General features: G+C 49.0%; 1 protein-coding gene across 2 annotated transcripts; it reads right to left on the bottom strand.

The window, feature by feature from the left end:
* Positions 1 to 9: 9 nt before the first annotated feature.
* Positions 10 to 27,977, bottom strand: KLHL18 (kelch like family member 18). 2 transcript variants are annotated; one of them, XM_052809026.1, is made up of 10 exons: positions 27,784 to 27,977; positions 14,193 to 14,323; positions 13,862 to 14,002; positions 11,378 to 11,576; positions 9,048 to 9,208; positions 8,604 to 8,740; positions 7,392 to 7,629; positions 5,464 to 5,568; positions 5,030 to 5,141; positions 10 to 3,359 (listed from the first exon to the last, which is right to left on the bottom strand). In XM_052809026.1, the coding sequence occupies exons 1-10, from the start codon at positions 27,934 to 27,936 to the stop codon at positions 2,973 to 2,975; spliced, it is 1,764 nt and encodes a 587-aa protein (XP_052664986.1). In that variant the 5' UTR covers positions 27,937 to 27,977; the 3' UTR covers positions 10 to 2,972. The 2 variants fall into 2 exon arrangements, with proteins under 2 accessions (XP_052664986.1, XP_052664994.1); XM_052809034.1 differs by having other exon boundaries at positions 7,392 to 7,614.
* Positions 27,978 to 27,987: the final 10 nt, after the last annotated feature.

Raw genomic sequence — 27,987 nt, 5'->3', positions numbered from 1 at the left:
GCCGGGGGATGAATTTCTCTTGGTTTTAATATAAAAAGGGTTAAGTGACAGTAAAAGTGCCCTTTTGGGGTGGGGACAGGGGTTGGTGTGTGCAAGGGGGAGAAGCAGTGCAGCAAAAACCCCGGGCACTTCCCCGGTGCGAGGGCAATGGGTGGGGAGCGCAGCATGGTTTGCGGACACAGAAACGTGCCGGTATATTATGAGGATCTTTAATGCATCTTGCAAAATTTGGGGGTTTTCCTTGAATTTGAGGACACAGGATCTACCAAGCATTGCACGGAGCCGATCACACTCTCCCAGGAGCTTACATTCCCTGGGTGACCAGGGCTTGTTTCCCCCAAATTCATTATTTTTCTGTCGCCTTACGGACACCAGCAGATTGGGGCCCGAAGATGGAGGTGCTGCAGCCTTGCTGAAGGGCCAGGCGCTCCCCTTTCTCTTTGGTTCATCCACAAAGTAAAAGCAAAGAAATTCCCCAGGGAATGAAACCCAGGGAGCTCCAGCAGTGCGGCTGGGGGACATCTGAGTCCCCTGGGACCACCGTGCTGCTGAGCATCAGCTTGGGAGCCTGGGGGTCATCAACAGCCCCAGCTTTAGCAGGTCTTGGAGCCGCTGCTCTTGCAAGCATATTTGATCCAATATTCACATTCTTACGGATACGAAGCCCCAGCTGGGAGGGAGAAGGGACACAAGATGGGACAACGGCACGCCGGGAGAGCAGCCCCATGCTGATCAAAGCCTCCTCTGCGCAAGGTGACCATCCGAAGGACATGTCCTGGAGAAGAGAAGATGCTACGGGGTGGGAGATAAGAGGCAGTTCCGAGGCTATGGGAGCGTGAGCTGCAGGATTCCTCCCCAGCAGCACTCGAGCCAGGGGGAAGTCGGGCAGAGAGATGGAAAAATAGGGCATGGTCGTTCCCTTCGAAGGGACGGAGGCTGGTCCTTCTGCAAAGACCCCACTGCAGCTCCAGCTCAGTTATTTCTGCAATTCACGGCCCAAAAAGCATCTTCATTTTGATTCCAATGTTCGTGGGTGTTTTGGTTTTTTTTTTTCTTTTCCTTTTTAAAGAGTCTTAGCAGCATGGAAACCCCAAATGAATTCCCCCTCCAGTGAACCCAGCAGCTGATATATATATACACGGAGGAAATAGATATATACTGACAAATCACATTTATAGCCAGATATGCTCATTATATATACCTAAAATATACATAGTACCTGAATATATAGACATCCACATATACACCCAAAGTTAAAATCCCAAGCGACGCTGGGATTCAGGTATGAACAAGTGTGGGGATCTGGGTTTGGGGGCTGGGGTGAACATCCAGCTCCCCCTGGCTCGGTGCAAGGTGGGGGACAGGAGGGGCAGGCTCCGAGCCCCCCGAAACACTGGGATCGGGCAGGACAAAGGGTGAGATCCCCATCCCTTTGTCGCTGCCGGCGGGATTAGTGTCAAGTTCCTCCTGCCTGAGCAGGCAGGGGTGGCAGCAGCCTGTGCCTGCCTGCACCTGCCCGTCCCTGCCTGCCCGCTTCAACGGCGGTGAAGAGGTATGGCTTTGCCGAAGGGTGGCACGGGAGGACACGGGCATGGAAGAGAGCCGCGGAGGGATGGCGGTTCGAATTCATGCAAGAGAAGCGCTGAAGAGCTGATGGGGGCAAGGGCGTCCCGGGCAGGGAGCTGCCGCGCTGCCTGCGTACCGCTTCACGGCAGGCAGCTGCTTCAGCCCGGTCACAGAAAGTTTCCCGGCACAAAACCAACCGCAAAGACCTTTCCCAGCGTAGCAAACCAGAAAATAACCAAAAGGCGTGGATCTCGCCCGTGCCACGGCTGCGCTGGCTCCGCCAACGCGCCGTTTTCCCCCTGGCCCTTTGCAGGGATGCTCACCCCGCGTCCCTGCGTGGGATTTCTCTGCCTGTGCTGCCCAAAACAGCCTCGCTTGGGCAGCCGTCCCTCTCCCCGCCCCCAGGGACGGGGCGTCCCTGCATCAGCACAGCGGTGCACTTCCAGAGCTGACAAATTCGAGACGTATTTTTCTTGCCTCTCCTGAAAAATCCTGGCCATGCTCCGCTCCAGCTGCCTCTTAAACATTGACTTTGAAAATCGATCAATATTTAATTTAAGGGACATCTTTATAATTAACACCTTGGCCTATTTCCCATTTTGAAATCCTGACTGTTGCTTAGTATCATTTACGTTCAGCCTTCTCCAGAGCTTGCTAAAATGATTCAATGGTTTAACCGACCAGTTTTCCTCTTCCTAGTTTCTCCATCATGCGGCTCTTGTGGAGAAGTTTTCCCCATCGAGCTGAAGAAAGCACAGCTCTGCTTCGAGAAGCCAGCGATGTCTTGTGTAAGAAGAACCTTAAAACGCAGAGCCTGGATGCAGTCCGGGAACCAACACTGGTGGGTTTTTTCCATTTCAATAAGCCAGGTGAGAGCTGCCCATGCCCAGCAGCAAGCAACCACTACACCCAAACATCGTCACTGACCCAACCCTCGGGGTATCGGGGTCACTTTGCTGCTGACGGAAGGCGCAAATGTATTTTCAAAGTCATTAAAGTGGCTGTTTTTATGTCGCAATTAAACTTGCCCCCCCTCCCCCAGCCTACAACGGCACTTCCCAAAGATGCAGCCGAGAGCAGACTGCAGGGCTATTTGGAAAACCAACGGCGAGAGGAAGGATTCGCTTAGCCACAGCTCCTAGCAAAGGCTAACGGGTGGCGGAGGGAGGCAGGCAGGTCCTTGCTCCACCAGCACGTAGACGCATCGCGTTTCAACATGTTCAATCTTTCAGGAGCCTCAGCCCAAAAAGCCAAGGGTGGGGATTGTTTTGTCAAGTTTTGTGTGTGTGTGTGAATGACACTTGAGCACCTGGAAACGCACCTCTGCAGCTATCACATCATGAAACACTCTTTGAACCGCTCCCTGGATTGTCGTTGAAAAGACGGCCCCCCCAAAGGCTTTCTTCTCAGATGGTCAGGAGGGGTATGCAGCCCACGCCAACCCCTCCCTCGTGGCACACCATCGGGGCCATGAACGTCCAGCGGTTTGTCTCCGGGTCATACATTTCTACCGAGCTGAGGTTGGACTGTCCATCATAACCCCCCACAGCGTAGAGACGGCCACAGTTTGCAACGAGAGAGACGCGGCTCCTCCGGGTGTTCATAGGGACGATCAGGTACCACTGATCCGCCATGGAGCTGTAGACTTCGGCGATACTGAGGAAGCCCGAACCGTCGTAGCCTCCGCAGACGAACATCTTGCTGCCCAGCGAGGCTGCTCCGTGGCGGCACCGCTTGTTGAGCATGCTGGCGACCGGGTGCCAGGTGGCCGTGTGATGGTTGTAGTACTCCACCTGCAGTCACAGAGAGCACACGGCGTTAGGGGACCCTCGCTCAGGACCTACCACACGGCACGGATCACGCAGACTGTTTCAACACGCAGCTGGAAGCCGACTGGGGAACTTGGGTTTTGTTTCTTGGTTTCATACCTTCGTATTTTGTATCGTTATTAAGCTTTTCTCACATCCTGGATCCCACCAGCCATTGTGTTTCACCCCACTCCCTCCGACCTCAGCCCAGTAACTCATCGGCGAGCTGGAGCAGGTGAATGGGGGGAGAGACCATTCTCCCCACCTGATACGCTGCAGAGACCACAGCAAATGCAGCTTTGAAGATGCTCCCTCTACCTCTCTCCCCTTTCATCAGCTTCTGCACAGTACCGGTACCTGAGCCTCAGCACCAAAAGGATTGAGCACCCTTCAATTACAAGTTCAACTGCCACGGGATTGCGTCTCGATTGCAATATGTTAATTTTCCTCATGCACACGAGATTGTACTGCTGCCCCAAGGCAGAACCAGCCAAAGCTCGGTCAGACCCAAGAGGTGCATGTCCGAGCCGTCCTTAATGATCCCCTAAGTGTTCCCTAACCTTAAGTGAGACTTCCTGCTCTCCCCACGCAGCAGATTTCAGCTGTAACAGTTCAAACTCTCCAGTTTCTCATGTTGGACGACCACCACTCCTGACACAGTTCAAGCCTACATCCCGCACCCTGCGGCAAAGGGTAGGGTTTCTTCCCTTCCTCTGCGCAGTAACCTCTGCCGCTTTCGGAAGAGGCTGGCATCTCCTCCCTGTACGTTTGTAGAAGGGCTATCTGGCACCTCAGGGAGAGAAAAAACCCAGACAACCACCATTTTTTATCCCTTGCATTTCTAGGGAGACCAATAGATGGAACCCTTCAGCAAGGGCTCCAGCACTGCTCCAAACTCATCATGCTCGGGAATGTGCTTAGACAAGCAGATTTGTAGTTCTTGGCTCTGGGGTACTCCAGGCTGCAGACAACAGCCTGCCCCTGATCTGCTGAGCAAGGCAGAAATAGTTATTGCTGCTCCCAACAAACCCTTTATTATAAATTTCTGAGAGCGGTGCATTGGTAATAGATCCAATTCAGATACAGCTCCCCGCATTCTCGCTCCTGAGCGGTTCAATGAGCCTTTTCTGTTCCACATCAGGTTTTTCTTTACAGAGCAGGCAGAAAACTGAAATGCAGGGCAGGTGGAAGAGGGCAAGCTGGCCTTGTACCACCAACTCCCCCTGCTGCGAAGCTTGTTTCAGAGATAATTGGCTTCTGAAACCGAAGCCATCAAACAGGCACAGAAAGCAAAAGTAAAAGCCTGACATCTGGGATACTTCAGAGCTCAAAGGTACAGGGATGCAACAATAAAATGATTTTAAAAGTGAAGGAAGTGGGGAGACAAACTGCAGCAGCTCAATCCTTTTGGTACCGGGGAACAAGAACAGCACTTCCAGTCCAGTTCCCAGTGGGTACCTGGCTAGCTCATTTCTTCCTGAGCAAGAAGGGTGGCCCTAGAAATGACAGAATTTGGTGGTGCAAACACTTATGGCACTTTGGGTGCACAGGGGAAGGGCACAGAGCCTTCCCCAGCCCCAGCCTGACCTTTTGGCTACCTGCAGTAGATTAATTTCTGCACAAGGCTTGCAGAAACCCGCACCCCGCAGACTTACGCTGTTGAAGATCTGGAGACCATCGTGCCCTCCCGATACGTAGATCCGGCCCTCGAAGACGGTGACTCCGGCGGCACTGCGGTTGGAGCTCATGGGGGTCACCGCTGTCCACCTTGCCGGGAGAGGGGAGAGGTTAGCAAGGGTTCTGCAGGCACGGCACACACACAGCCCATAGATTATTTCAACTCTATTGGATTTTCTAGGACTGGGTTCCAGTAATTCTCCTTTCACCATCTATTTAAATCATGGGTTTGTTCACTTGCATCCAGGTAAACTCTTGCGAGGAGGGATGCTGCTCCGCTGTCAGGATATAAAGGCTTTCCCACATCGTTCACTGGGTTCCTTTTACAGCCCAGACGGCCAGTGATGCCACGGCACAGCACTACCCTAGCAGCAAACAGATGGATAAGCTGTAGGGCCTAAAGAGCTCTTACTTGTTTGTTTCTGGAGAATAGGACTCCACGGAGTTGAGGGATGAGTTTCCATCATATCCGCCACATACGTAGATCTGGCCATCCAGCACCACTGTTCCCATGGCACTGCAACGAAGAGCAGGACCCTGTGAGATGGCCGTAGGTGCTTCCACACCATCCATAACACAGTAAATCTGCACAGCCTGCCTTGCCCACTGCCTGCCATCACCTCCTTCGCCCCACCAAACCTTCTCTTCTTCCCCTGGCTTCACCTCCAGGCTGCTCAACCGCTCAATCCCACCTGAGCACTGGGTCTCACAGGTCACAAAAGATGCTTGCAGCATGAGCACACCCCAGTTTTATGATCAAAGGAACTAAATCAAAGCACATGGAGAAATTTTGACCCAGATCATGGGTCAAAATCCCAGCAATTCTGGCTTCCCATGAAGGACCTGCCCACTGCTGCTGGTCGGAGATAACTCTGGCGAGGGACATCGCTGCACAGCCTCAGGAGATGCACTAGTTGCTGTCAAATGTAAAGCTCGTTAAACCAAGGTGCTCACTGACCCTGTCACTACACGTTGTTAACCACATATTTGGCTCACAAAGGCTATCAAACGGGATGCTTCAGACAGGAGACTAGAATCCCACCTTGAAAATGTAGGCATCAAAGCTTCTTATAAAAGCTTGGCAACACAATCCTCAGCGGTAAAACCCCAGCACTACAGCTGCAGCCGAGCAGTTTGTACAATAACTGACATTTTCCTCCACACAAGAGCATCCAACGCCCGTTCTGCTTGGCTTCAAGGCAGAACAACCCAATCATGGAAGAGCAACTGCCTCTCAGTGTGGGAAAAGCTCCCAGGAACCTCATTGCGACAGAAAAAATGAGCTTTTCCACTACAAATTGGAGCCTTGTACCCACGCTTTCATGTACTGAGCTGCTTGCAGTGTGCTCTTCCCAATGATCAACGTCTCAGACCACAAAAAACCCAAGTCAAACAAAGCATTATGGTAAAGAAGTGCTGCAAAGCTTGCAGAAAAGCAAACAATTTAACAAGTCTTAGTGACAGGGCATGAGGGCAAAGGAAACTGCAGCAGAAACCCTGGATGCGAGGAAGATGTTTAAACATGGAAGCAGCCACCGCGTTACGGTGGGGAGGACAGGATGACCACACAACTTAATAGGTGGGTTTTCAAAATAATGCAGGGTAAGCTCCCAAACCCAACCACAAAGTGGCCCCTAGGCGGGTCAGGAAGCGTGCAGCTCTGTTCATCAAGCACAAACACCTTCTGCTTAGCTGTAAGCTCCTCTCCCTGGACAATAAAAATACTCCTCTCCTTCCTAGCTGCGATTCACTTATGCTTTCTGGCAGGGAAAGAAGATGCCAGCACTGGACAGAGATGGTAAAATGGGTTTATTTGACTCCTAGCAGTACAGGAGTTTCCTACACGGTGCTTGCTTCACCCACCATCTAGCATCACAACATGAAGAAATGGGGCTCTGACCACCTCCTTTGGGACTCCAGTTCAAACTCTCTTTTAGTCTGATTTCACTCCTTGATGCCACCAAACCTGAGAGATCTCTGTAGCTTAGAGCCCACGCTGCTGCTCAGCTGCTTTTTACTTACCAAGGTCTTAATGGCTTTCCTTGTAAATCAATGTTGTGTGCACAGGTATAACTTTGTTGAGCTGCTGACAGTTTTCCCCTCTTACCAGCAAGCAGTGCCCGGAATCAGCACAACTTGCCTGCCCCAAATGTGGCCAGGCAAATCCCATCTGCTTCCATACTGCTCCACTCCTCCTTTTTCTTTTGCTCCTTCCCCACACATGAAATTCTCATTCGGCATCCACCACCACCCAACACCTCTAGCTTTCCTACAACCTCACATTTTTTTTTCCCATTCCTGCTCCAAAGGTCCCCTTCCCACTGAGCGAGCTGAACGTACCTTCGCTTGCTGTTCATACTTTCTACTTTGGACCAGGAATCCATCTCCGGGTTGTAAACCTCCACAGTGCTCAGCCTCAGCTGACCATCGTAGCCGCCAATGGCATAGAGCAGTCCATTCACCACTGCGACCCCGACTCGGCTCCGGGCCGTCGTCATCGGCTGGCACTTCTCCCAGCGGTTGGCAATGGGATCAAAGACTTCCACCACATTCAGCGAGTCACCTGCATAAAAATTTGCTACTCAAATTAAAAGAGGGAGATCTGATAAAACACTGTTTTAGCAAGCTTGCCTGTAGCAGAGGCACGCAAGGGATAAGTGGTTGCTGCTCTGACCCCAAAGATGGGGCTGACACAGGGACTTTGCCTGCTCTTCTCTGGGAAAACGGCCAGGATCTCACACGTCCTATTCTGAGCTCTCACACATCCTAGTGCAGCCTCCCTGCTCCCACATCAGGGTCAAGTCAGAGGCATTTCCCAGCCACATTTCTATTCTAATGAGAGCCTGCTCTGAAAAATTCATATAAACTGCGCTCTGCAAAGCAAAAGGATTGTAGTGTTTCAGAGCTTGCCCATGCTCTGAACTAAAAGACTTGACAAGTCCTTGGCTGTGGAAGCGGGACCTCTTACAACCTCACAGGGGCAGCAGAGACCTGCAATGTCACATCTGTCGGTGTCGCTGCTTCCAGTGAACGCAGCTTCTCTACAGGATAAATCAGCCGTGCTGTGGCGTGCCTGGGGTGTGAAGCTCAGGAGGCAGTGCCCAGCATACACCCGCTATTCAGACCCTACATCCCAGGTTAACCAGGTGGTTTGAGGCTCCAGCCGATAGTTTTGTGAACACTTTCTGTCCCCTTTTTACGCTGTGGCTAGGCTTATGCAAGCGCATTGTGTCTGCACATGTGATCCCACAACCCCAACAACGTCACCTAGGTACCTCCAAGTTTTGCTTATTGCTATCAGCAAGGACACCACCCTCAAAATGCTGATTCTTTAAGATATGCAATAATACTGTCCTAAATAAACCTGACGTAGACAGAGTTTCTAGCTGGAAGATGTTAAACTATGGGCACAGCCACCTTTAGCATTTCAGTGGAAGGGTCAAAGTGCTGCATAGAGGAGGAGAAACTGCTCAACACTTGACATGAGGGAAGTTCATGATCCCATCATCCCACCCAGCTCTCTCCAGTGCATGGAGCGGATATGCAAGGTACCTGCTGAGTTAAGTCCTCCAACAGCATAAATCAATCCTGCGATCGATGTACAGCACCGCGGACGTGTCTTGAACGCTGGGAGGTGTGGCCGGCGCTCTGGCATGAGGTGATAATCTTTTGCCTCATCAACTAGATCCCTGAAATCAAAGCCAAATAATTACAGAGCTTGGCTGATATGATGAAATCTGACTGTCTTAAGTCAGATGAAGATCTAAGCAACTGACTTTCCCCCTCCCCATGGCCAATACTTCTAGAAGGCAATGTGGCCCTGCTGCCACATTAAAATTGGGGAAGGTGCTTTGTTTTTTTGCTATGTGAGGTGTTCTGTCCACACAGAGAGAGAATTTCATTCTCCAAGACTGCTAAACCACATTCCTGCTACCTCCACCCCACTGAGGGCCACCATCCACTGGGTGATTTTCTAACCGCATGTCCAAGCCTCACCTGCATTTGTGGCAGCAGCGGACCAGGTCATCTTGTTGCACGCGGTCAGTGAGAAACTGAGGTCGACAAAGGGGTAGGCGGATTTTGGACAGGAGCTCGGGTAGGAACGACTCTCTCTGGTCTCGGTCATACCGTATCCAAGCTAATGCAGCTTCAAATACCTGCCGGAAGAAAGACATGGGAAGTTGGAGTTTTGGTTTTTTTTTTTTTTTTTTTTTTTTTTTCCCCACATTCCTATTGCTGCCAGTTGTCCAATGGAAAAGAAACCATATATTGACAGCAATATTCCCCTGGTCTCAGATGACACGGTTTCACGACAGAATGGCAATGATCTCCAGCGCACCAGAGGGCTCTCCTGTTGCGTGATGCTCGGGTGGATTGGCTTTGGCATTGCTTTCTCTGCCTCCGACTTAGTCTGCAATAATACTGACCTATTGTCCCATGGGACGATATGTTTAGTATGAACGTTTGCAGGGAGATGAGGAAGTGGGGAAGAGAATTTTCTTAGGGGAGGTGGGACAGAATGCAAAACCTTGGTTATGTAGTGTCAAAAATCAGCAGACTGGGGAAGAAGAAAAGAGAATGGTCGTGCTCTGTGAAAAACCAGAAGACAGTTTTGATGAGAGGGATCCATCAGTTAACTTTGGATAACTACACAGTAGATGTCTAGAGCTGAGCTGGCCTCTCTAGGCTTCCTTTGCAGACACTAGAGAGGCAGACCTCTTCAAAGCACCGTTCACCTGCCCTGTTTTGGATGACTCCAGATTACAAAAGGAGCCTGGTGACTAGTTTAGTTGCAGACACGTACTCCTTGATTCACAGGACTCTCACAGTTAAAGCCTGGGCTGTCCTTCTACACTCTTGCGCTTACATCCAGATGACTACATCCAAGTCCTGTCACTGTCACACAAGGCAGAGCTCCCACTGAGCACAGTGTCCCCACCAGTCACACTGATCAGGGGTCCCACTCCAAAACCAACATCACACACTGCAGCCTCATCTCTGTTGACAGGTTCAGCTCAAGGAGATCACAAACCCACAGCAGTCTCCCAGAAGCTGCAGGAGAACTGGTCACTGTGGTCACAGCCACCACCTCGCAGGATCGCTGCCCTCTAAACCAGATTACATGCTCACTTTGGGTGGTCTTTTATTGTAACCTGTGGTGGTGGAGAAAAGTCCAGCAGTACTATTGACCAGAACAAAATTATGAAGTCCTTCTTTTACAGTGGAGATCCGGAGTCTCTCATATCATCTCTCCTGAGGCTTTCAGTGCAAAAGTACCTCTTCAACAGCACCATGGTGAGCTTAAAACCTCCCCCCCCCCCCCCCCCTTACTTCCACTCTACAAGGTGCTTTATGATCAGCAGATATGCTGCACTGCACTAAAATACTGCCATTTCTGAAGAGGGGGCTGGCAGATGCCAGGGCATGAGGAAATGTCACCAGGGACAGACTCTTTGGACTCCTACCTGCTCCACAAAAGATCCACTTGGAAAGAACAGCAAGAGACAAATTTGTGGTACGATATAGCAATGTGGCTGGAATGTGAAGCAGGTTGTCCTCGCTCCCCATTTCAGGGGCATTTCAGACAGCCTGATTATCAAAGCACTCTCTTACCCTACACGGAGATAGCTGTAGGTCTGCTTTTCATTTGTCACCTCCTTAGTAACCTCCTCAGAAAGAGCAGGACAGATTTCCTGGCTCAAGGACAGGTTCTGTTTCTCCTGCAGACTGTCAGCCCAGCACCGATAGATTCTCAAGGCTGTTGAAACATCCAAAGGTTGCTCAGCACTGCTTTCTGTTTTTTTTCTAGGGACAAGCCAGTCTAGAGGAGCCTCTTGATGGCAAACTCAGTGGAACATTTGTTATAAAATGCTGCAGCACTCACAGCAAATTCTTTACACCTCAAAAGCACTCCTTTGTACTTGAACATGAGCTCCGTGAGGAAGGGCTCCCTGCCACTGCCCACACCCTCAGCCTCTCTTCTTTGGACCAGCAACTTACTGACAGTAAGGGGGGCACAGCTGAAGGTCCTCAGGACCCAATAGGTTCCACCTCTGTCACTGATGAATCAAAACACCTTAAAACAATGTTTTGCTAAATCTACGGTCCAAGAAACTCTACCAGGCATTTCTCAGAGCAAGGTAACATTGGCAGCACAGACAAGAACTGGGGCTCAGGGAGTCATCATAGCTCTGCCTAGCACTGTGCCAGGACATCTCAGCTTCATTCAGACCAGGAATAGGGTCATATCCCATTCCACTCTCAAGCAACCAAAAAACCCTCCAAAGGAAAAACTACCTCTGCTGAGACCTACACCAGGTACACACCTGCTCTTCAGACTTCACGTTGAGCTCATCCCTAGAAACGAGCTCCAGGACATCTTCAAAAGGCAGTGCCAGGAACTCTTCAGACATGGATACCTCCACGAAGTGCTGATGAATGAAGCTGTTGGCAGCATCATAAAGCACCGCACACATCATCGTCTCTGCAAACTGCCGCACTCCCAGACAGTTCTTCGGGTGAAGCCTGGGAAAGAGGGGAAGAGGAGAGCAAAAGTCATGTCAGTTTAATGAAAGGATAGAAAGAATTACAAACAGGTTCAGTGAAGCAATACAAGCCTTAGAGGATATGTGATGCAGTGAAAGCCACAGCTGTGTCCTCTTCAACAATGGCAGGTTCCAGCTCACTGATGAACATATCTACATAGAGATCTGAAGCTGAATGCACAGCAGAGCCAGAGGATGGAAACTACAACTTAAAACTCTCCCCTCTGACCTGCTGAGGAGCCACTGGACAGACTCAGCTGGCTCTGCGCGAAGGCTGCAGGCTGTCAGTTGAGGGGAAGCAAGAGGCTCTGCACAGCAATCCCTCCCTCCCACATCTCGGGGTGCCTGGGCTGTGCATCTAGCACCTTTTTTTTTTTTTTTTTTTTAACTCCAGTATTGGACAAAGCTGGATTGAAGCACATCGTGCAAATACCAACCACCAGTCACTGTTTTGCATCTTACGTGTTTTCTAAGTACTACAGAACAGCATCTATTACGGCTTCATAAAGCCATTTCCTGTGATTAAGGAGGCTTTATCACCAAAGATGCTTTTGTAGTTGGAAGTTAGACAGTGAGAAGTACCTCTGCAGATCCAAGCCTCTCTCCAGAACAGCCAAACAGCCACTGCATAAAGCTGCTCAGTGGCATGGAGAAGCTGGAGAAGATGGTATTTGCCACAACCATGTGCCCTACAGAAAAAGGTAAGTGTCCTGGACACTCCTGACCAAACAAGAAGCCCTGCCCAATACAGGCATGTCACCATTCAACACGAGCTGATAGTTGTGTTTTGTGGCATTAATCATCAGATACTAAATTAAATGCTACCTACATGGGGAATATACCTTGGACTCTGATGGTGTCAGTGTCTAATGGTCTGCAAAAACCAGGCCCAGCTGTTGACAGTGGTGTCCGGATGCACGTAAGGATGTGACATCGCTTGTGTCCACTTTGGGGAAAGCAGCCTCAGTTACTGCTCTATGCTGTGCTAAGAGCAAATACGTAGCACTGATGGGGGGGGGGACTTACACACAAGGATGACTCTCAGGGCTCGCGCTGGGCTTGGTTACAGCACTATGGACCTGTCTGTGCACAGGGGCCTAAAAATATCCCAAATCTTAATTCCATTTAAGAATGAGAGCTCAGCGTGCATGTTCCAGCTCTTCAGGATGGTCAGAGTCCACTAATTTTCTGGTTATTAACCAAAGTGACTGCTGCACACTCAAATCCAGGAGTTAACTTGGGACACCTAGTTGCTCCTACTAGATTTGGGAGAACTGTGGCAGCTAAATCTCAGAAATCAAATCACCTCACTTCATCTAGATATAGATACAACCATCTAAAGCTAGCAGGCACTCAAAAACCAATGCAACCCATCTCTTTCCAGCTTGGTGTCATACCCAGTACCTTAAATAAAATGTTTTTGCAAGAAAAAATAAATACTCTGCAATCTTATATAACTTAATTTTAAACAAACTGCAGAAACTCAGGATGCACAGGGGACTGAAAATTGAGACATCTTAAACACAGAGGAAAAACATTTTTTCTCCCCAACCCATGGTTTTAGGATATCTCTATTTAGAGGTAAAGAAAAATAACTCGCCGAGATGTTCCATTTATTTGGAAGGTATGTTTAATATCACGCCATGGAATACACTGAACAGCTGCAGAGAAATCAAGCTGGGGAAGGGAGGGAGAATTCAACACGTAAGACTCCCTGGCACGATCTGAAGATGCGTGTGGTACGTTTCCAAAGAACAGCCCAGCTTTTCCGCTTCCAGATCATGCTGCTGGAACAATCTTACAGCCAAACACCAGCGAGGGAATTGAAAAACCTGGGACCAATTTAAGGCTCTGCCACAGCTTCCTGTCCAGCTCCTTGGCTAAGTCCCTTTGTTCCTCCCCTCTTACACATGCAGCAGCAGAAAGGGTAATTACTGCAAGGATGGGTTTGTTAGTGGTAGAGGCAATCACGCAATAGTTATGGGTAACCAGCTAGCTGACTCTGAAAAAGGGAAATGTTCACTCAGTTTTGCTCTAGCTATTAATTCCCACGGCTGGCCAAGGCCTTTTATCGCACGCCAGCTGTAGCATCTCATAAACCAGATAAGTCCTTTTATAGGCAACGAGAATGGCGAGTCTTGGGAGATGCAGACCTCCTTATCATGCTGGCAGGAGACATCCCACTTCCTCCCAAGCCAGGCACAGATGAATAAAACTTTGCTGCTGTTAGGGAGCACTAAGCATAGCTGAAAGACAACCCCTTACCTCTCTCTGAGGAAAGTGCAGCAAGCGTCTTTGATGTTCTGCAGCTGAAGGAAACTTGCCCCCATCAGCAGAGACTGGACATTCTGCTGATCTATTGCCAGGTGACCGTTGTAGGCAAAGTTGATCAGAGCCTCAAGTGCACTAAACAAGGGGGAGAAAGGGCAGAATTTATTAACAATTAACCTAGCAGGGGACACTACTAAAAGAAAAACCTTTTCTAGCACCATTCACACAGAAGGTAGGCTTTCAAGCCTTGCACACACAATGCCAAGGCCCGCAGAGCACTTGCTGTCCCTCTGGATATCCTCACTTGCGTGCCTTGGGACACTACCTGGGATCCATCCCCTGCATGACAATCTCATCCTGCTTGCACTCCATCATGTCGTTGGTGAACATGGCGTGGAAATACGGGATAGAAGCTGCCAGCACAATCCGGTGAGCACTGAATTTATGGTCCCCTACCTAAAGAGAGAAAAGGGGAAGATCAGCACCATCCACCACCAACCGCACAGTCCAGATGATTCCCTGTAGCATGGCTTTGCCAGCCCAGCAGTAACCGAGGGCCAAAAGTTGGACAATTTCCATTTGCAAACAGGACAGCAGCCTGTCTTTTAAATTCAAACTTTTGAATCCAGTTTTCCAGCCTCATAAGCCACGATGAGTGGTCAACCAGGTAAAGACAAAGCAGTATTACAGCCCAAGAGCGGGTGGTCTCCAGACTGCTAACAAAGAATGGCCAGCTCCACAGAACCACATGTTTAGATGAATCAATTCGGTATTCAACTGCATGCACATGTTTCAAACCCAGATGTGCTTCCTCCAGCTGCTCGGGGCAGAAAATGCTCACCCATGGCCCCATTTCAGGTAACACACTGCCCCAACAGCTGGCAATCACTGATCCCACATCACCCATCTGATCTCGGGACACCCTAAGCACAGCCGCGAAGGCTCAACCTGAGTTCTGGACCACAATTATTCTGCAGAACTAAAAGCTGGGTGATGCGGCTGCCTGTTTCCTTTTCCTTAGCTCTTCCTCTGAACTGACGACCAGCGTACAGGTTAAATCCCACGCACTTTTCTTCTCGGGCACCCATCATGTATCTTCAGCTTATGCTCAGAGCCGTTCACCTTCACTATAACCTAGAGGCTCATATGGGCTCATCCTCTTTAAATCTCTGCAGGTTCACTTTCACCAGCTCTGCTATACCTGCTCACATTTATATCCTCTGGAGAGCCTTCCTGATCCATATGGAGCAAGGCTTGGAAGGGGTTTCTTGCATCTCTGATTCCACTTCTGACTCCTGCAGATGCTATACAATATTTTACCTTCTTCTGAATTACACAGGTCTTTGCTCTAATTACTTCTCTCTGTTGGTTCAGAGCTTTTTTTCCCTAATTTCCAGGCTAACCTGACTCACACCAGCCTATGCCGATCTGAGCTTGTGCAGAACTGCCCTTTTTCCCCACTTAAGCAAGATTTTCCCATTTGACCTTTGTTTTGCTGGGACAAACAAGCTGGCACAGCAGGTCCTCTACTCTCCAGGTCATCCCAGAAGCCCTTCTCTTCTCCTCTGCACTCCTCTACAAAAAGCTTCATCACCCTTTCATGTCTAGGCAGCTTATTAACAAAAATGTTGTTTGCATTCAGGGTTTTCATGGTTCCCAACAGTGCCTTGCCTCTCCTTCTAGGCCCAGAGCTCTCACACCCAGTAAATACAACTTGCTGGGAGTTTAGAGAGCAAAATCCCTGATTAATGAAAAAAAGAGAGGAATTGGGCTCTACACAAGATACATAAGCAAGTGGGATTTTTTTTTTTTTCCTTTTTAAACAAAAGCATACTCAACTGCCACAAATGCTGTTACAAGATCTTTTTAAAACCAGCTTGACCACCCAGCTGCTCGCTGTGCGTGCCGGCCTGCACGATGACTGGGAATCACAAACATTTAGCGTGTGGTCAGCTCACGGCACTGTCTGCCTCAGGTGCAGGGGCAAGTCTGCTTTGCCTGAGCTTCCCAATTTAAAATAGTGCTGCAAACATCCAGTCGAACTGCTTCCAAGACTTGCTCCAGCCTGGCAATGGCAGGACTACTTTTGGAGAGCCTCTGTCCTGGTCAGCTTAGGTGTGCCTGAACCCCTGCCCATGCTGTCCACTGTGCCTGGACAAACCCCGCTGTCCTGGATTTTGCAGAGTTCCCAATGCCCGGAGCAAGAGCAGCAAGTGAAATGGTATGGACTACTACAGCTCATGTAAAAAAACCTCACATATATACTTGTACAGTGACTTCTTAGCTCAAGATGGGTAGAGGTCAGTATCAATCTCTTCTACTAACCCAAATCCACATGTAAAACATCCCAGAGGCTCTAAGACTTGAGAGCTGTGCCACAAATACCAGCAAATACTCTGCTCCTCTGTTCCCTTCTCTGCTAACTCAGTCATTAATTTATCTCATGCTTTACCTCCACCTCCTGTGCCGGCATCGAGCAGGAGATGAGCACCTGAGACAGCCGAGCAGGAGCCAGACTGTGGTGGGGATAGAGGCAGGAATAAGAGGGCTTGCTTGGCAGATGAGGGCCAAGATGATGTTCCAAGAGAGAGAGAGGGAAGAAGCAGAAACGAATAAGGTAATCAAAGCAAGCGGATGGATATTTTATAGCAGCAAGCTGGTAAGGACAAGCACGGAACTTAAGACAACAGCTCTACCGGTGCTACAGCAGCAAGTGCTGGACCACAGTACGGGCACAGCCCGTGCTCCCTCAATGTGCAAAATCATCAGCAGCTTCCTTGTGGGCACGCAGTAGGACGGGGCGTATCTGGCAAAAGGAGTCGAGACTGCTAGGACTCACAAAGGAGCCCACGGTCAAAGAGGGGACTGAGCTCAAGGCCACAAGTGCTAGCCCTGTTTAAGTAACTAACATTTGCGGAGCAGGGTTCCCCACCCTGGCTTTACACAGCCTCTTGTAAGCAAGCGCAAACTCTGGCCTGGCCTCTCTAACGCAAGAGGTTTAAAAATACTTATAAAATACACCAAGTTTAATGAGAAAAGCCCATAAGAGGAAGGAAGTGATTCAAGAACCTGTGCACCCCTGAAAGCTGACAAAACCTCACTGTGTCCACGGCTGTGGGGTTTTAATTTCCTCACTCCGCATGGCTAACCGCCAGGTCGAGCACGTGCGCGCACGAACAACTTCGCTTCTGTTCGTCTCTCCATGTAAGCCAGTGACTAAGGTGCTGCTCGTGAGAGAAGCAAAAGAGGTACAGGATTAAGATGGGTAAATAAGGAGACTTGGGTGCTGAAGCTCTTTGTTTGGGACTTCTCGCTGGGGAAAGGTTTATGTATGACCAGCCGCAACCTGGTTGACCGCGATGACTAACTCGCTGCTCCGCCTGTCCATGTTCCAGCCCCGAGGCTCAGAAACACCGGACCTGCTCGGCAAGCTCCGGCGCTTCCCGGCCCATTCCTACCCTGTGGATGAAGCCACTCCATCAGCCGTGCCTGCAGCAGCTGCTCCTGACCCAGCCCACTGACGGGAGGAATAAACACCGGTGAAGCTAACGAAACAGGTCTCATTATTGCCATACCTTAATGCTGTATCTCTCGTGCAGTGCACGCCAGCCTGGGATGTCTGGCACAGACCTGGCAGAAGCTGCAGGAGGACTCTGGTAGCTCGGCGGCAGGACCTGGCCTGTCCTTGTTACTTCCCCAGCTCCTTGCTGCCTCATTCGGAGCAAGGTCGAAGTATTACCAGCGTCGTTTCGGAGCTGGGGGACAGACACTGCTGCTAAAGCAAGAGATACATGCCCACAGATGAAGCCTGCAGCACAAGACAGATCTGTTCCTTGGTCAAGGGCAAAGGGCTGATTAAAAACTCCAGGCTATTTTCTTTCATGCAAGATGCAATTCTTCAAAAAAAATTTATTTTTTTTTTTGCTGGAAATGTTTTCAACTACAGGGCAGAGGACTGCAGTGCTGGGAGTCACTGACCAGGATCTGGTCTGGAGTACCCAGCTTCTGCAGGGAAACCTCTTCCCAGGTGTCTCAAACGTCCCAAAACACAGGAAAGCCCCATTTTTGCTTTCGACGTTTCTCTGGCTTGAAACAAGGTGAAAGAACAAGGCCTCATATCTCTAAAATTTTGAAAGACATTGTGGTGCCTGGAAGTAAGTCAGTCCGACTGCAATACTTACTTTGGTTTAATATATCTCTTAACTACAAGACGTGTTTGGAAGAGCGCTCCCATCCAGGCAGTGCAGAATGTGGTTGAGTGTGCAAGAAAAACATTTTCGTTTAATTTCATTTCCACCCAAACACAATTTGCCAAAAATCACAGCTATTCAAATGTCATTTCACCTTTTTAAAAGTAAAAAGTAGTACTAAAATTGAATAGGCACCTATTAAAATGATACACCTTCAAATGCATACAGCGATCCTCTAGTTATAACCAAAGTTAACCTTATAACTAAAGCTAATACCAATTTCAACAGCAAGACTCTATTTACTCAAAACAAACAAGCCTACAGCGTTACCCAACATTGAGAAAAAGCCCTCTGTTTCAGAAAATAACTGTAAAGTACAAAAGCAACACTAGCTTGAAATTAATTTTTAAAATAGATTTAGTTTTAAAATGGATCTGTGTGTTGGATAGCCATCAAAGCCATGGTTAAATTCACTGATTTCAGTCGCTGGGATTTATCCAGTCTGCTGTGCCCCAGGATTTCCCAAGCCTCGAAGAGCTCACCAGCACAGCTCATGATTCCCTCTCCCTCTCTGTCAAGCACAAGGTCAATCGGCGCTTCCCATGTCCTTTGCCAGTGCTGCATTTCTCCACGTGCCATCGTGCTGTCACTCTGGGCAGTGATGAAGGACCATGGCACGTAGACAGCCACCGGTAATGTCACCGCTGAACCAGACAAATACCATCTGCAATAACCTGCCCTTATTCTTCCCAGGAGTTCAACGCTGCAGCTCCAGACTTCTGCGTCCTGCTCGCAGCACAAGCCTGTTTGGGTTTTTTTTTGACCTTGCCTCTCTGACGGATGCATATATTAAACTGCATCTCCACTGCCTGCATTTCTCCCTAGGAAAGGCAGAAAGGGATCAAACCACAAGAGATGCTTTAGGCTCCAAGTCCAAATACAACAGATTTTAGCACTGTCCAAGAGTCCACGCAGAACTGAAGCCTTCCACTGCGCTCCAGTTTCAGGGATGCATCGCCGTGATCTCACCCCACAATAGGCTGTCACCAAATGACCTTATTATAAATAATACGCCTGGTTATTGCAAAAGCAATCTTTTATAGTCATTCAGCAAGATTCCTGCCGGGTTAATGAGAGCTGTATCATCACAGGGATGAAATACCTTGTGTCTGGGTAGCACCACCCTTCCGGCTCCAAGCCGCTCAGCAACTCCAAGGGACAGGATTGTTCCCCTGGTGCGGTACTTACCCTTCGTTAAGGAAAGGGTTTCACCTTGGGGAATGCCCCATTTAACAGATTAAGTGCACCATGGATACCCTGCACAGGTAAGGCAGGGTTTGAACTAACCGGAGTTCATTTTGGTTACCTGCAGGGAGAAACCTCAGCTCCCCACGCAGGGCTGGACCTCCTGCCCGGCTCGGTCCCCATCTATGCGTGGGGTATAGCTGGACGGCGCAGATGGAGCCACGTAGTTCACAACTGCTTCCCTTGCACTGGTGCTAACGCTCGCCTGACCTCGCCATTCAGGGAAATAAAACAGAAATAAGCTGTACAAAAACAGGGAATAATTTTCTGCTGTCGTAGCAGGGGAAGGGGGAGGACTGGGACTGGCCCCTGTCAGCAGCAAGATCCACGGAGCTGTATCAGCAAAGAGCTGATCCACGCTGCGATTGCCACCAGCTGAACGGAAACTATTTCCTGGTACCGGACAAGACAAAACTTGTGGTTCCTTTTTTTTTTTTTTTAAAAACTTGCTCCTGTAATGATAGAGGGCCCTCAGGGAGATCTATAAATTGGGATCTCTGGTCTAGAAGCTATCATTATGTTCATACTATCAGTGCTTAACGGCAAGTCCTGAAGGAACAACTGAATTTCTTGCTGCAGGCGAAGGACAATACCTGTTTTTCCTGTAGAAATGAAAAATACTTCTGAGGATGAGCACACAGCACATGTACCCTCAATTCATCCTTGTGTCTTCTGTTTCAAAAAGTGCTCCCTATCCCCACAGCCAAATGATCTCCCTTTCTTATGACCAAATAAATATGCTTTCCTATGCCTGATGGACTCACGCTACAGTCACATAAGTCTAACAAGAAAGTGAAAAAGAGCTCATGCTATTCTTGATATCATTCCACGCTACCATTGACAAGTTTCCCCTTGCTCAAAATCCATCACAGCCCTGCCCACTAATTCCAGAAGTACCAGCAGAACATAAAAAAAATACAGAAAAATCTTTGTCTGGTTGCGAAAAAAACCCATTTTTGTCCTCACTAAGTGTGGCTGGCAGGGACGGACTGCTCAGTTCCTGTTTTGATTCTACAGAGCAGCTCATACTTGGCCATGCAGCCTTTGGAACTGGCTGCCCTTTCCAGACGTATTCAAGAGTTGTCTCAGATGAATGATCTTCCTTTTTATTTTATTTTTATATTCATATACTGCTGCATACACCCCAGGACTGAGGTGTCCAGCGGGCAGGATGCCACCAACCCAGAGAGCTGGCATCTCCGACAGCGGCAGCTCCCTGCCGGCAGCAGGATTTTATTGCCTACCTAGTGTCACGGGGCAAACTGCCCAGAAATGTCTGTAAGCTGGGATGTCACTCAGTATTTGGACTCCCTTGCTCTGTGTCATCATGGGACGTGCGTCTAAACCAGTCTCGGTTGAGGATTTCAGCTTTCAGCTGAAGGTGAAAGCCCTCATTTGCAAGAATAGACTGTTTAGGGGCAATACCCACGATGTTAGAGAAATCAGGTGCTCCTGTTGAGTTAAACACAAATCAGTGCATTTATCTTTTGCTTTCTGAGCCTGGAGTTCAGGACTAGTCTCCAGGCACAAATGAAATCACCACAGACTTAATCATATCCACATCACCAAGCCAGAATTAGCTATTTATACAAGCACCAAAAAGAGAAATACCCCAGGAACTCCACATCAGTAAGCTCACTGGGAAGAGGCTTGAGGATAAGCCCTTCAGGTAGGACTGTCATCCCTTTCATAGTCTGAGCAAAACACCTTGCCTTTCAAAAGATTTCCCCCTTTATGCAAGGATGTGCTATTTTACAATATGTAATTTTAGGTGCCTTTCTTTTAAGGCAAAAAAAATACTGTTTACCAGAAACAAGAACAGAACCGCTGCTTGCAAAGCATCCTTTCTGACCACAAATATCACAGAACTCCCTTTCAACATGTTCTCTAACTGGGTAATAAAAGACATGCTCTCCCTTACACTCCCACATCCACAAAACGTTAACAAGTTCCAGAGTACAACGAAGCTTTCTCCACAGAAAAATGGTGTAGGTGTAATAAAGGCATCTATTGTTTTCACGACATCATTACCCTGCATAGCTGAGAAGTCTCTCGAGTTCTCTGCTGCAAGGATCTTCTCAACCCCCCCCCCATCTTTCCTGACATGACATTGGCATTCAAGTCACAGAGAGGCCATAGTAGAAATTAAGTTAGTGTCCAAGCCATCGTAGCAAAGTTTTGCTAGGCAGAAGATAATGGAACAGCAAAGTTTAAGAAATCTTGTATCAAAATTCAGGCAGTGAAATAAATACCCTTCCTCCCCACCCACCCCTTCCCACCCAAATAGTAGCTGGATGAGACGTGAAAGAGTTTTGATCAAACTTGGCATGCGCAAAACCAAGAGATTGATGCCGTTAAGTCAGGCATCCTTCTGCTCTAGGCTAACTAGAGTCCTGCTGGTATAATGGTAACTAATTGCTTTGAACCAGAAAAGACATCCCTTTTGCATGTACAACAAACACATGTTCCCAGATAATTCACTTGCAGCTCAGAGGAGCTGAACAGCTTTGCTGGACCCCAGTCCCTCCACTTCCCATGGGGACAGGGGAAAGGAAGCATCCCGGGGAATCACCTCCTGCTCCTAACTGGGCAAAAAATACCTGCCAGTGCCCCTGCCAGGCACCAGGTTAAATACCCAGGTCGCTGAAGCCCACCTGAAACTGTGGGACAACTTTTGCTTTAAGGAAAGCAAATAAAAACCAGTGCAAGTGGGTTTGGAAGTCAGACAGTAAGGCCTTTTTGCCATGCTCAAAGAAACAGAGTAAAAAGCTTAGTGCAGAAATGTGCGGTTTCTGCTAACGCTTCAGGTTTAATGTCTTCATAAAGCACTAAAAATACTCGTCTTTTACATAAGGGGAACAGCAGTGACGCTAGCTGAGACCTCGGGTGAAAAAACAAGTCCAGTCGTAATCCAAAGTAGCTCGCTACTGCTGTATGACAAGATTTAAATAAGGTCCTTAACCTAAAGGTCTCACGTGCATAACAGATTATCTGTTTTTTAAATCCATGGGCTCCTCAAATAAAAAGATATTCCCTCTCCCACCAAGCTCGTTCTCCTTAAGGATCTCACAAACATGCTCACACATCTGCAGAGCAGCCAGGCACAGGGTTTTCAAGGACCTTGCTGAAATTACGCATGCAGCCTAAGCTGTCTGGAATTCCACTTATCTGCCACGGCGGGACAAAGGGAGGCTCCTCCACCTCTGCGTCTGCTTGGCAGCAGCAGCTCTCTCGGGTGCATCTGCCTGAGTCTGGGGGGTTTCGAGTTAACAGTCTGCTTTGGAAAAACTGTGATTAAAGGGGAGAAAAGCCAACAGGACTATCACCTGTCAGTCCAATTCGGATTGTACATGAAACAAATAATATAACCTCTCCACAGCTTGGAAGTATTTTAACTTGCTTGGAAGTATTTTAACTTGCCAGGCTTGCATTATTTTTTAAAGAGACTTTTCTAATTAGTCTTGGAGTTAGTCATGGAAATATGGCATTCGAGCGATTCAAAACCAAACAAGGAGCAGCAACAATAAGAAGAGCTCACATTAACTTCGCTCTTGAGGATTCAGAAAGGCACAAACCTTGTCTCTTTTGACCGAGGTTTAGCCAAGATTGCTGGAGGTGCCAGCCTGGCACTCGGTTCTCTGGCTCCAATTGCAGCAAGCAGGAGCTATAAAACCCCCCAATTTATCAATGAAGAAATAGGATGAGTATTGCTTCCCTGTTTTATGGAGCGGTGCAGTCCACAGGCTTCCAGCAAGCTGCTGATGCGTCCCCAGAGAGCACTTGTACCTTGGCCTAAAGCAGAGATGCAAACTCCAGAAAACAAAGCTACCCAAGCAGCTTTCACCTCAAGAGGATATTTGTCTTCAAAACACAATGCTCAGGAAGAACACAAACATGCAGTAGCTTCTTTTCTACAATTAAAAAGCAGATCAGGATCTCCAGATCAGGGAATAACACCCCCAAATACCTGCACTCGTCAGCGAACTGACATTTTTCACATTTTTGCAGCATTTATTTGTGAGCTCTAAAATGCTTTGAGAACACAGACACATAGAAAAAAAGACTGCAAATCCACTGTAAAATAAGTGGGAAGGGTTCTGCTGTGCTATTGTGCACAGGAAACCAAAGCAATGAGGGCCCGAATCTTTAATGCAGAGCTCTTCTCATCCAGTGAGCTTAGTAAGAAGCTAATGAATTTCTACCAATAAGGTAAAATCAACGGCAGTGCTGACAGTAGAAATAACTGAAGACTCCTAGCTCATTTTTAGACAGAAAGTGATGCTATGGGTGAAAAGCTCTTGGGAAGAAAGAGCTCCGGGGAGAAGCGGAGTGGTGCCTGGACTGGAGCATGACAGCACTGCACACAAAGAAGCCAGAAAACGACCCAAAAGTCTCCTAACACGAAGACAGCCTGAAAGAAAAGGCTTTATATCCAGTTTCTGGGGGAAAACAGGTGGACACAGAAATCAAACCTCACTGATTTCATGTGAAAAACCCAGCTGTCAGTAACTGCGAAAACATCTGACCCATAGTAGGTGGCACCCAGAGGGGATCTCCCTACAGCAGGTTCTGCTCCGTAGCCAGAGATGCTAAGCTCATTAAATTTGAACCCATCCCTCGCACGTATATAAATTTTGCCACTCACAGCCCATTTCAAGCCTGAGGAATCTGGACAATTCAAACTTCAGTCCATCACTGGAAACCCCAGTTTGGTCCCAGATGCAGGGTATGGAGAGGTGCATGGAGAACAGCTGCTTCTCTGCTGGTTTTGCAGGATGCCCTGATTTCAGGGTCTACTATCACACCTCAAAGTGTATAGTCCAAAACTGAAAACTGGTCAGGTTAAACTGGCAAACAGGTTTTGTTGTTTTTTTTTTTTTTTAACCAGACAAGGCCACGCTGAGGCACAACCTAGCAATCCGGAGAGAAGAAAGCAGTAGCAGAAATTTGGCTTTAGTAAGCAAAAATCCTACTTTCACCAAAGGAAAATGAACTAACCACAGAGTAAGGTGTGCCTCCTTGCTACCCTCCTCCCTCCAGTTTATTTGAATTTGTTTCTACCAAACAATCCTAAAATTATTCTTTAAGTAAACACTTCAGAGTCGCTAAAGGGAGATTGAAAGGACAGATGCCTGTGATGGAACATCTTCAAGAGGAGCTCTGACCTGCAGCTATTTAAGAGACCGGAATAGAAAAGGACTTTTCAAATCTGTAGGCTCGACCATCCGCGCAGGAAAGGAGCTTTGGCTCTCGATGAACACATCCTAAGCTGCTGGAAAGACACGCAGCTCACTTACTGCCCCATGAAACTTCGTTTTCACATGGGCAATCAGGAGAAACAGTGACAGATTTCCCTAAGCTGAGTTTGAATAATCGGAGCTCCAAGGGAGCCAGTCAAATCAGCACTTCTTGCTTTTAATCGCATCTAAACCCAGCTGCTGTACGCTGCTGAGGCAGCACCGTCTCCCGCAGAGCAGCGTGAACTGCAGCAAGACAGTTTCTGAGAAAGGAGAACAAATTCTGCCCCTCCTATTTACTGAATGAATGCTTGCCTGGCTTTACAAGGGGAATAATTAAAACAAACGAATGAGAGTACCGACACTTCCTAACAATTTTAGGCCTGTTTGTACAGCAAACATTTCTGTGGGCCAGGAGAATCATTTACAGCCATTGACCCCAACGACGATATCAGTAAAGAGGCCACTAAAAACCTGAACTGTGCTGCAACAACGCTGCTTGCTCCTGTTTCAGCCATGAGCCTGAATGCTGGTCACATCAGGAGGAATCCAACTTCTGGCCCAAAGTGGTGTTTGGCAGCTTTTTTTCTTTATAGATGTGACAGCCTAAAAGCACTAGGATTGAAAAAAAGGGCAACAAACTCACTTCAGTGATGTGACACACATCGGGACCCACTATGGTTTCCTTCGGGTATGGACTTTCAATGCTTCTCGGTGCTTTTGCTACCTTCATTTTGGGTAAGAAGTATTCAAATGCCATCCCTGCTAGACAACTCACTTCGTAGGCTCCTTCTGCATCACACTGGATTTACAGCTTCACCAATGCATGCGGAAAGTGTTCCTGAGCAAGGTCAGGGAAGAGCACGTTTTGCGTCAGCTGTGTTCAAGGTGGCTAACTGATTCAAAGCCACCTCCAAAGTCCAGCTAAGAAAAATTACTTCTTAAACATTCAGCAGCTAGAGAAGACACCCTGTACTGAACAACGGGGAGGAAAGGCTTGGCTTGGATTCAGCAGGCTGCATTAATTCAATCGCCACGGGACACGCGGGCACTGAGAAATCTGATGTCAAGAGGCAGAGGCGGCAAAGAGGTGGGATATTTTGACATGGTGACTCAATACAACAAGAGGAATCGAAGAACGAAGCACTTTGGATACTGGGGCTGCGTGTATATGAGGGAAAGCTGGACTGTTTGAACTAACACGGAAACACACTGTCAGCCCTCTGCCAAACGAATTGGTCGTTGCTGGGATCTCTCTTCAGTATAATAAAGAATTAACCAGGCAGCGGAGAAAGTTAAGACTCATTTTAAGAATGACAGAGACATCTTTCTTAATATATATTCAACCTTTGTAGGGATGAAAGGCTCTGCACTCTCCCCAGATAGCAACAGTCCCTGGAAGAGAAAATAATAAAAGGAAAAAAGAAAGCAGGGCCAACATGGTACCCTCATCCATAAAGCTGCTCAGCATCGTCAGGGCACTCATTCTGATGGCTGGACTGCGGAGCTCCTTCAGCCCTCAAGACTTTAAAAGTTTTCCCACTCGCCACAGAAGATGTACAAAGTGAGATAAGCAAGATGTAAAAAGCACTTTGCTGTGGTAAATCTACAGGGATGGAAACTTATTCAGAAGAGTTTTGCAGAACAACAGTCAGGCATTTATTTGAGATAAGGCTGGGGTCGTATACCTCGTCGCTATTGTCTCCCTCCAGACTGTGCAAAGCAGCCCAACTCCAGCAACAGGACCCACAGCTGGTTCACTATTGTGATTCCAGAGCTGTGGGACTCGCAGGACCTGAGAATCTTCTTCTGCAACACGAAGCCACCTCAATAATACAAAATTTAATCATAATAAAACGGTGCTCTCCATCACAAACCAGTTTTGTCACAGAATTCCCCCAGGTTACGTTACAGACTATCGCAAATTCCACGTCTTAGAAGGTACAACCTCCGCCAAGGAGGATCGGCGCACAGCCGTGCTCTTCACAATGAGCATTTCACCCTGCGAAGCAGTCCCTCTTTCTGGGAGGCTACAGCTGATCTACAGGGATGAAGCAGCCCTGCATAGCCCAGGGGTGCACCCCAATCACGCGTCCTGCGGTCTCCACAACAGGCACAACCCTTGCCAGCTCCCTCTTCGGCAGCGGGAGGTAGGTGAAAAGTTTCAGCATGAGTAGGCTGGGAAACACCTTCACGTTTAATTAAACTTCAGTGTTAATTCTGGAATGACTCAACCGATCCTAGGAGTTGCATGTCGCACCCACCCCACGACAAACTCCTCTGCCCGTGAGCTCCCGGTCTGAAGGACTCCGGCATCTCCTGCCCAGCGCTGGCCACGGGCCACTCTCAAAGCCCTTCCAGCCCACCCCCCCAGACCCAGGCACACAATCCTGAGGATTTACCAAGGTTATAGATTATTTCTTTGATGTAAGAAAGTGGATGTTCTTAAAAGATAGAGGTTTCCTAGGGAAAAGGACTCTTCTCCCATGGGTTGGAGCAGAGGTTGGTCCATAAACCTGCACCAACCCCATCCACAGCGTCACCTCCCAAACCACTCCTCAGTGCCGGGACCAGCACTGAAATGTGGCAGGAGGTCTGGGGTGCCCCGTTTTCTCCCAAAACAAGACATTTTATTGAATCACCCTGCCTGGCAGCTGGAAAAACCACGACGGTCCCAAGGGAGATGGAGGCTCCATCTCCCACCCCGTTCCCCGGGCTGAGGCACAGCGTCGGGGTGTCACCGGCACATCCCTGCGCCCACCCTGGCCTGGAGGTGCTCGGCACCCCCCTCACCCCCAAGGGACCCTCACAGAGCCCCCCCCCCCAGGGCTGGGGAGGCCCAACACCCCCTTACACCCCACTGAGGGGGCTGGGGGGGGTGTCTCAACACCGCCCTTCTCCACTGCCAAAAACCATGGGGAGGGGGGACCCTCAGCTCCCCCTTCTCCCCAGCAAAGGGGCTGGGGGGGCCCTCAGCTCCTCCCTTATCCCCCACCAAAGGGGCCACTCAGCCCCCCCCCCCCCAAAGGGACCCTCACCTCCCTGCCTTGTCCCCTCACCAAAGGCACCCGAGGGGACGCCAGCTGCCTCCTTCTCCCAGGCAAAGGGACCGGAGGGTCCCTCACCATCCCCTCAGGGATCGGAGGGTCCCTCAGCCTCCCCCCGCCCCGGGGCCGGGCCGCACCTTGAGGGTCACATCGCAGAGCTTGCCCTGCCGCCGGATCTCGCCCATCACGCCGTAGCCGCGGCTGGGCAAATCGCCCACCGAGAAATGAACCAAGTCCTCAGGGTCCAGCTCCGGCTCGGCCACCGCCGTCGCCGTCGTCGTCTCCAGCATCTTCCCGACCGCTCCCGCCGCTCCGCGCCTCGCTTCGCCTCCCCCGCGCCT

This window comes from Harpia harpyja, chromosome 1 (assembly GCF_026419915.1).
Source record: "Harpia harpyja isolate bHarHar1 chromosome 1, bHarHar1 primary haplotype, whole genome shotgun sequence".
NCBI lineage: Eukaryota > Metazoa > Chordata > Aves > Accipitriformes > Accipitridae > Harpia > Harpia harpyja.
This window is presented reverse-complemented; position numbering and strand designations above follow the sequence as displayed.